Genomic DNA, 10,042 nt, shown 5'->3' with positions numbered 1-10,042 from the left:
GCTTTAAGCAGCTCATGACCAGCTTTAACCAGCTCATGACCAGTTAAGGACCAGCTTTAACCAGCTCATGACTAGTTAAGGACCAGCTTTAACCAGCTTATGACCAGCTTTAACCAGCTCATGACTAGCTTATGACCAGCTTTAACCAGCTCATGACTAGCTAAGGACCAGCTTTAACCAGCTCATGACTAGCTAAGGACCAGCTTTAAGCAGCTCATGACCAGCTTTAACCAGCTCATGACTAGCGAAGGACCAGCTTTAACCAGCTTATGACTAGCTAAGGACCAGCTTTAAGCAGCTCATGACCAGCTTTAACCAGCTCATGACTAGCTAAGGACCAGCTTTAACCAGCTTATGACTAGCTAAGGACCAGCTTTAAGCAGCTCATGACCAGCTTTAACCAGCTCATGACCAGTTAAGGACCAGCTTTAACCAGCTCATGACTAATTAAGGACCAGCTTTAACCAGCTCATGACTAGCTAAGGACCAGCTCATGACTAGCTAAGGACCAGCTTTAACCAGCTCATGACTAGCTAAGGACCAGCTTTAAGCAGCTCATGACCAGCTTTAACCAGCTCATGACCAGTTAAGGACCAGCTTTAACCAGCTCATGACAAGTTAAGGACCAGCTTTAACCAGCTCATGACTAGCTAAGGACCAGCTTTAAGCAGCTTATGACCAGCTTTAACCAGCTCATGACTAGCTAAGGACCAGCTTTAACCAGCTTATGACCAGCTTTAACCAGCTCATGACTAGCTAAGGACCAGCTTTAACCAGCTCATGACCAGCTAAGGACCAGCTTTAACCAGCTCATGACTAGCTAAGGACCAGCTCATGACTAGCTAAGGACCAGCTTTAACCAGCTCATGACCAGCTAAGGACCAGCTTTAAGCAGCATCCATGCTTCAAAACCTACCTAACCAGCATATGCTGTTTTTTCAACAGGGTCTTATATGGATGTGTATAATAAAGAAACTAACAGCTGAAGCTGCAGCAGTAAATTAGCTTAATACTGACACCTATTGGCCCTGAAGTGATTACACAGCATCTAGTGCATAGGTGTCCTGAGATCTGAGAAGCCTCGTCTGGTCTGCATTATTATCTGAAATCCCATTAAATAAATACACAAAACAATTGACTTTTAAAAATATTTCTTCAGATATATTTGAAATTCAAAAAGGTGACAGACATTTATGCACACATTCATATCAACGCAATGCAGAAAACCTTAGGTAATAGGCCAAATATCTGACACGTTTTTAGATGACACCTATTTCTGAATCCCATCTACAAATTGCATTTTTATTGGGTCTTTCCACTTGCTCCCAAACTCAGCTTTGAGAGGGAGTCCTCCACCTCTGGATCGTCTTCCTCCTCCTCCTCTTCCTCATCATCATCTTCCTCCTCGTCCTCTTCATCATAATCATCATCAAAGTCATCATCCTCCTCGTCTTTGTAGCCCCCTCCAGATTCCAGATTTTTCCAATAGGAGCTGTATCCAGACGCACCATAATCATCTTCATCAGCGCCACTCTGCCGGCCAAATTTGTGTGTTCGGGCTGCAAGAACATCGAACAAAATCATCCGGTTAGTACCAGGCATGTAACTGCTACTCAAAACCGGTTTTACGTAAGTATCATTTATATACTATGCATTACTATTTTTGTTAATATTACTATGGTTTAATATTTCTGAATAATTTTGAAAGAGGTTTTTGTAAATATTTTTACAAATAATATTTAGATTTTTGTGTTATTTATACTGAATAAAATGTATTTTTTCCCTTTGATTTTAGTTTAAGTATTCAAGTTTGTGTTTAATTTTTGTGTTATTGTGTTTTTGTCATTTTTATTCGTTTGTTGGGGGGCGGGGTTATATTTCTATACAATTTTTAATCAATTTTAAGTGAAAAAAAAATAAATAAAAAATAGTAGTACTTTAATTTAAACTAAATGAAAATGAGAAATGTTGCCTTGGCAACTAGCTGAAATAAAATAAGTTTTATTTCTGCTAATGTTTATTTCATGTAGCAAAAATGTTTTTATGGGTTTAGTAAAAAAAAAAAAAGAAAAAAAAAAAGAGCTATTATTATTTGTATTGAATGTTTTAAAAAATTACGAATTATATTATCATATTTAATTATATTATCACAATTTTATTTTGATTAATTGCCTGATTTTGATTAAATCGCATCCCTGGCTGCACTATACTGAATAAAATGTCAGAATTGTCAAATGTCAAAATGCAGATTAGACAAGACCGTAACAGTGGATAGCAGAGGAACTCACTGGACATGCTGAGATCTTTGGTCTCCTGAGTTTCATGTCCACACTTTGGGCACGGAGGAGCCTTGCCTTTCTCCTGCTTGAACACTTTGCTTCGAGCGTGATCGTCACAGAAACATGCCTACAAAAACAAGATTTCACTCACAGCTTGTCCAAAAAAAATATACGTACACAAACAAATCAGACTGATGAAAATCCAAACCTTGCATCGGAGACAAGAATGCTGACCGAGACGATTACAAGATAAACCTGAAATTGGGCCAAAAGTCAATATAAAGTTGAACATCTTATTGTAAAGAATATTGAGAAAAACATTGGGAATGAGATAGACGTACATTTAAAAGTCTCTGCTTCCAGGATCTGACAGCTCGCCTGGTGTTCGAACTGATCATCCTCACACAGGAAGTTGTGGCAAAAACAGCAGCGGAAAATGCGTCCACCTATACATTATACAACAAACAGGATTTGACTGGTTTCTCCAACCATATTAAAGCAGAGCACAGCTGATTTACAGTAAGGTAACTAGTGTTGGGGAAAAGTTACTTTTAAAAGTAATGCATTACAATTTGTTACTTTTTGTTGCCTGGGCTGGACTTGCTAATTTGTTTTTAATACCAAAAATCCCAAAAGTTCTATTTTTGGCAATTGTAAAGGCCCTTTCACACCAAAAGTGAAACGAATAAGCCTCAGGCTGAAGGAAGAAGTACCTCTGGCACCTCACTCATAAGTCTTCAGTGAATAAAGTAACTTGTGTCACTTATTCGAAAAAGTAATTCAGATATTTTGCAGCAAGTTTAAAAGTAATGCATTACTAGTTACTGGGTTACATCCAAAAAAAAGTAATCTGATTACATCACTCATGTTACTTGTAATTGGTGGTAACTGTTTGTGCCATAGTAGATGGGAACGCTAGCTCTTTACCATGTTCCCAAACGCTGCGGTCACACTCAATGCAGTCTGCATCAGAAAGAGGGCAAGAGCAGGCATGGGTGCCCAAGCACTTCCTTCCATGGCAAACCCAGGCCTCACAGAAGTCACATATGGCCCCCTGTAGAATACAAACACAACTGCATTCACAACAGAGCCAAGCATTCACAGTCACTCTTCTGTGTTCGGTCAAAAAATGGATTCTTGTCCTGAGCAAGAGCTCAAATCACACGGCAGCGTTTTCAGATTCTTCCACAGGTCATTTAAAACATTTAATAGTGATGTAAGCTTCAGCATGATTCCAAGAGAATTCTGTCTTCAGTAAGAGGAAACTAAAAGCTGACAGAGAGCGCAAATTTAGTGACCCCGAAGAAGTATTGAGTTTCACTACATTAGAAACAGAAAGTGAACTAAATTTTCCTTCGTTTCCTTCCTCCTTTTTATCCGTGCTGTGACTCATAATAACCAATACAAATATGGTCTGGAATTTTTATTTTATTTTACTACAATCCAATTTTTTCCGAGCGAGTCCTATTGTGTTTAAATCATGGGTGGTTTAGGTTTAGGGAATCAGGTTTAGGGAACTTCCACTCAAAATGACTGAAACAAATCATTTCAAATAATAAGGTTGTGCTACAAATAATCCCCAATCAGTATATCATGCTCTATTTTTATCTGCTTGGAATTTTATTGCCATCACAAGAATATCTGTGACAAATGTCTTTTCTGTCCTCTAGCTGTGTCCTGTTTCCCTTTTCCTTGTATTTTGCTGTATTAATATGAAAAAAGCAAAATTTTTCCCGTTAAATCTCTTTCACATGGCAGTTTAAAATGTAGTTTTCTTCCCTTTTTCACTTCCAATCCTTATAGCTGTGTTTACTGGAATATTGATCATATTCAATATTATACATTTACATAATAACATAAAGCTGGGAAATACAACATTGATCTGTCAAAATGAGGGAAAGCACTTTGAAACATCCATAAATATTACAGTTAATAATGGAGCATTTTTAATCAACAACATACACGTTACTACATATTTAAACAGTAATATTTAACATCCATAATATTGCTACTGAAAGACTCATTCATTTGAGCTTTTAGGGTTGTTCGTGGTCTGCTGATAGTAATTTGTTAACACTTTTAAATCTACTTTTGTTGTTCAGTGGGTGAGGAGTGATGGAATAATGTCACCTCACTGTGCCTAAAGTTTTTGGCAAATGATTAGCATTGCATTCTTAAAGTGAACTTAAGCACATTTATTGGCAGTCGCTGATTATTTACAGTTTAACGGAAGACACTCCCATAAGTTCTCCAAAACATCATGGGTTGTAGGAAAAAGGTGAACGCTTAGCAACCACAGTCAGAACATAATGTGTGATGACAAACAAGTCATGTATTTAATTCTAAAGAAAATTTAAAAATCACTGAAGAAGCTGAATATAAGCCCCGTTTACACTTGTGCGTTTTAGAATGAAAACGATCCTCGTTTACAATGGCATTTCCGCTGCATTGCAGAAACGATCTCCGTTTAGACTACACAACCAAAAACGCATGTCACATGGCCATTCATGCAGGTACAACCATAGATATGTATAGGTAGATTCCCTATTATTTAGATGGCGGACACATCTGCGTGCTTGGAGCAGTCAAATGGGGGAATCTACCCATACATATCTATGGGTACAATTACACGGTCGTCAAGGATACGCAGTGCGAATGTGGGCAGCCATGCCATCGTTTTCAAAAGTCTAGTGCCCACCCCGACAAGGAGATGCCTCTCTGGGCCTGGCATCGCTCGAAAAAGCCCCTGGAACTTAGCTTTCATCGTTATAGAGAACCGTCAATTCCTGGAGCGAGGGGCGCTGGGCTAGTGCCCACCTAACAAGGAGATGCCTCTCTGGGCCTGGCGACGCTCGAAAAAGCCCCTGGAGCTTAGCTTTGGGTATAAAATGTAAGACATTTGAGGACATTTATGGAGATGTTTGTGCTTACCACCATGCCCATTCCAGTGCTGTGAACACCAGGATGTTTTATGACACAGTCTGAAGCCTTCATACATTTCGTTTTGCCTTTGAACAAAGAAAAATAACAGTGAAAGTGAAAAATGTGAAAGTTACGTGACATACAGCCAAGTACAGCAACCCATACTCGGAATTAGTGCTCTGCATTTAACCCATCCAAAGTGCACACACACAGCAGTGAACACACACACACCGTGAACACATACCCGGAGCAGTTGGCAGCCATTATGCTGTGGCGCCCGGGGAGCAGTTGGGGGTTCAGTGCCTTGCTCAAGGGCATCTCAGTTGTGGTATTGAGGGTGGAGAGAGCGCTGGACATTCACTCCCCCCACCTACAATCCCTGCCGGACCTGAGACTCAAACTTGCGTCGCAACCTTTGGATTACGAGTCCGACTCTCTAACCATTAGGCCACGACTTCCCCTATTACTTCGTTTATAGCAGAATAATATATAAAACAGAAGACTAAAACTGCTTAATATTCTAGAAATGTACTACTTCTCTTTCTGTAGCCCACCAGTCATGATTTATCTCTGTCCAGCGTCTATTTATTTTATGATATGCTAGGCACATTTCACAGACAAGTTCACCTCCCTTTGCGTACTTAGGGGGATCATATTATATACTCTTTTTTTATTTACTCTGAGGTCTGCTTATAATGTCAGTACATTTTACGTGCTGTGCTTTGAAGAAACGGCCCTTTGCAAGCAGCAGCACTCTGTTCCTGAGCTGCAGATTTGATTCAGGCATGTGATCAGCTAGAGACAAAAAAGAAGGAAAATCTGACCACGCCCACAAGCCACGCCCCTAGCACTTATTATTAAAAAAATATATTTTAGCACATTAAAATAGATCTTATATTGTAATAATACATACTATTGTACTTAAAATAAGTAAACAGCAGCATTTAATAATCATTATATTATATTGTTTTCAAGTACTATAATATATTATAGTAAAGTATATACAATGGTTATTATTATTAAAGTACCTGCCAAAAGTTTGGAAACATTACAATTATTAATGATTTTGAAATAAATATCATCAAGACTGAATTTATTTGATTAAAATAAAGTTGAAAAAAACAGCAATATTGTGAAATATTAAAAAAAAAAATTTTTTAAGTTAACAATTTAAATTTTCCTGTGATGCAAAGCAGAATTTTCTTCATTACGCCAGTTTTAAGTGTCACATGATCTTTTAGAAATCATTACAATTTATTTGACTCAAGAAACATTTCTGATTATTATCAATATTGAAAATAATTTTGCTGCTTCATATTTTGTGTGGAAATGGTGATACACTTTATTTTCAGGATGTTTTGATAAATATAAAGTTTAATGAACTGCATTTATCAAATATATTAAATTTGTTAATGCATTTATTAAAATAGAAATTATTTTAAATGTCTTCACTCACTTTTAATCACTTCCATGCATGATGAATAAAATTATTAATTTCTCTCTCTTTTAAATCTTATACAAATGTTCGAGTGGTATCATTGTTTCCACAAAAATATTAAGCAGCAAAACTGTTTTTAACATTGATAATAATGAGAAATATTTCTTGAGCAGCAAATCAGCATATTAGAATGATTTCTGAAGGATTATGTGACACTGAAGCTTCTCTTTGTAAACAATAACAGATTTATAAACATTTCTAATGACGAATGTTGCGTTCCCAAATGCAAATTAAAGTGGCTGGAACCAAGCGCAGCGCAGCTAGCAGTGAATCAGTCCACGGACCGCTGGCTGAACGTCTGATGCATATGGCATGCAAAAGTGGAAACACTTCAGGAGTGTCAAAGTTGTCGTCGGATTGGTTGAATTATACAGGATTTCCGGGAGACGTGTGTGTCGCGTTCTTTAACGCTCTGCCTGGAAACAAAAATGCCGTGACGCCAAACTCCCTCACGAAAGAAGAAAGCCGTCGTGTTTGCAACTGTCACGACAAACACTTATCAGGATCAACTAAACGCTGGATTTTCAAAAGTATGTGAAAAATGTAAAGCTTGCGGCATAGAATCTTTAAAATACGTCCACGAGTTTTACACACCGGTCTGTTATTGTGGCGATGTTTCCACGCCCCGAAACGTGACGCTGAACGAAACAAACTGTGATTGGTTGTTTGGCATGTTGGTCAAACGGGCTCATGGGCGGGCCTTGGCCAATGAAAGCTGCCATGCATTCCAGACCTTCAGCCGTCAGTCTGAAGGTCTGGCTACGAGAGACTAAGTGAATCAAAACTAAAAACAGTACTGTAACCGACATGTAGCGCGTCAGACTACTATTATATAATTACATCACAACCGTTGTGCTTTTTATGACAGCACTAGCCATCTCAAATTCTCACCACCATTCATAAAAAGTCACCAGGTCGAGTAACACGTTTCAGCGCCGATTCTACTCCCGTTTGGCGCTTTGAATCATTTGAACTCTTTGAATTGTCCTGCAGTTGGCGCAGCGAGCTCGTGCAACGCTCTCAGGACCATTCCGTCCATGATGTTTTAGAAAACAATCTTTTCACAGTTTATTAAGGTACTGGCTTAAGGCCATTTGTGCGATTTCAATCATCATGCAGTATCCACCCGCCCACCCCCAAAAAAATAAATCTACGCGAATCACATGGGTCGTCCCTCAGAGGTCGGAAAATACGGAGAAATCATATCCCTGTTGATAGTATTGTTATCATTAGTTATTTGTGTGTTTAAGAACAATGTGTTATCTTTATTTGCTTTACTGGACAGGGCAAGTTTCAGAACACTGAAGACATCTACTATCAAACTGAGCAACGTGCAAGTTATTTCCCAGAAAAACACTCTAACTGGGGAAAATGATGAGGGTCAGTTATCATGAGTGTGGAGGGTGGGTTGGGGTTCCAAAGGAGGAAGTTCATCTCACCGCACTGTGCACACATGGGAAGTTTCTGCACTGAAGAGCAGAAATAGCAGAACGCCCTGTTCTTTTGTCGCCTGCCAACAGAAAATAATTATATGTAATATTTTGGAAAGGTACAAGTTAATGTAACAATTCTGAGTGCAAAATCATGAGTAAAATTACCTTTGACACTTATCACATTCCTTAAAAAAAAAAAAGAGAGAGAGAGAGAAAGGTTAGGTCTGTGCATTAATGTACTAATTAGAAAATGCCTAAATATTCCTATAGGTTGCATCCAAATTTTACAGCATGTCTGGGTCATCTCGCAAAACAACAAAATAAATAAATATATATGTGACCCTGGACCACAAAACCAGTCTGAAGTCGCTGGGGTATATTTGTAGCAATAGCCAACAATACATTGTATGGGTCAAAATAATAAATTTTTCTTTTATGCCAAAAATCATTAGGATATTAAGTAAAAATCATGTTCCATGAAGATATTTTGTAATTTCCTACCATAAATATATCAAAACTTATTTTTTGATTAGTAATATGCATTGGTAAGATCTTAATTTGAACAACTTTAAAGGCAATTTTCTCAATATTTAGTTTTTTTTGCACCCTCAGAGTCCAGATTTTCAAATAGTTGATGCTTTCAGATGATGCATAAATCTCAATTTCGAAAGGTCAATGTATAGGCTATATATATATATATATATATATATATATATATATATATATATATATATATATGTATGTATGAAGAGATCAGATGCAAAAGCCTCTAAGTGCCATTTGAAATTTTCTTCTAAAATGAGCATTTTTTTTATCAGGCTCCTATATGTAGGTTTAATAATTTCCCTTTAATGGCAATGAACAGATTCTTTTAAAGTGAAATAACCGAACATAAACTTAGGAGCCTCAAAAAATACTAATTTCAGAAGAAAATGCCACTTAAAAAAACAGAGGTTTTTATTTTCAGTTTTAAAAGGAGAAAAAGCAGTTAACTAATTTGAAAGCCTTGAAAATTAAAATTATTTTCAAAAAAATAAAAAAAACCAACAACAACAACATTTTCGTCATCTGTCAATGCAGTATGATCGCTTTAGGTGACTCGTACCATGGATGAATTGCATGGGTGTTTGGCCACATCCACAGTGTCTCTATTGGCTCGACTCTGTTTCTCTCGCTCCTTTCGGCTCTCAGCCTTCTTGCGAGCTCCAGTCTTTTTCTTAGGCATCTTCCACCTCCGATATCACAGAGACAGAACACAAATCTGTGACACATGTAATCGATTCACTATAAAACACATTGCGATGTCCTGTTGACTCCGCGCTGCTGATTCCCACTGAACTCACATGTGTTCATTAATGACTTTAATAAACATCTCAGCTTAACAGTTACTTTTACGAAAACGTCTGGTTTTAGTCACAGCTCAATAACATATAATCGACCACGTTTATCGTAAGAAACATACCCAGATTAAAGGTTCAATCGCGTAGAAAACAGGCAGTTGATCACTGCTGATCCCGGTGCGTGTGTAACAGTAAACCGCTCCGGAAGGAAACTTAACTGAATCTGTTTTCAGTTCCATGAACATTTACTAACAGGTGTCTTTTGCGTGGTGGAACTGTTTGGTTTATAATCTAATGCAGATAAATTGCATTACAATATCAATATATATTAAAACCCATAGATATATTAATTTAAAAGAATTACAGGAGATGTAGTCCTACTCCATCACAGACGAGGGCAACGCACATGTTCTGCGCAGCCCGCTACGGAGCGGTTGCCAGATACTCTACCGAATCTCTAAACTCAGCCTGCGTCCCAATGTGCATACTATCCATCCTAAATTCTATGTGATATTAGTAATTTACAATACTATTTAGGGCAGATAGGGTGGATAGTATGCACATTGGGAT

The 10,042-nt window shown here is 37.8% G+C and overlaps 1 protein-coding gene across 2 annotated transcripts; it reads right to left on the bottom strand.

Moving 5' to 3' along the window:
• Positions 1–1,135: 1,135 nt before the first annotated feature.
• On the bottom strand, positions 1,136–9,899 carry LOC306874229 (zinc finger protein 330-like). 2 transcript variants are annotated; one of them, XM_079424113.1, is made up of 10 exons: positions 9,595–9,899; positions 9,238–9,364; positions 8,298–8,317; positions 8,139–8,209; positions 5,211–5,287; positions 3,207–3,333; positions 2,621–2,725; positions 2,488–2,534; positions 2,289–2,406; positions 1,136–1,559 (listed from the first exon to the last, which is right to left on the bottom strand). In XM_079424113.1, the coding sequence occupies exons 2-10, from the start codon at positions 9,355–9,357 to the stop codon at positions 1,303–1,305; spliced, it is 942 nt and encodes a 313-aa protein (XP_079280239.1). In that variant the 5' UTR covers positions 9,358–9,364; positions 9,595–9,899; the 3' UTR covers positions 1,136–1,302. The 2 variants fall into 2 exon arrangements, with proteins under 2 accessions (XP_079280239.1, XP_079280240.1); XM_079424114.1 differs by having other exon boundaries at positions 1,137–1,559; positions 9,238–9,393; positions 9,595–9,674.
• Positions 9,900–10,042: the final 143 nt, after the last annotated feature.

This window comes from Barbus barbus, assembly GCF_936440315.1.
Source record: "Barbus barbus genome assembly, chromosome: 8".
Classification (NCBI taxonomy): Eukaryota; Metazoa; Chordata; class Actinopteri; order Cypriniformes; family Cyprinidae; genus Barbus; species Barbus barbus.
The sequence above is the reverse complement of the archived record's forward strand: the minus strand, read 5'-3'. Positions and strand labels throughout refer to the sequence as shown.

Excerpts from the sequence above, each read along its gene's own strand:
- LOC306874229 (XM_079424113.1), bottom strand. The coding sequence starts at position 9,357 with ATGCCTAAGAAAAAGACTGGAGCTCGCAAGAAGGCTGAGAGCCGAAAG. Across the intron at positions 2,535-2,620 it reads GGAAGCAGAGACTTTTAAAT|GTTTATCTTGTAATCGTCTC; the intron begins GTACGTCTATCT and ends GCCCAATTTCAG. Across the intron at positions 2,407-2,487 it reads ATTCTTGTCTCCGATGCAAG|GCATGTTTCTGTGACGATCA; the intron begins GTTTGGATTTTC and ends TTGTTTTTGTAG.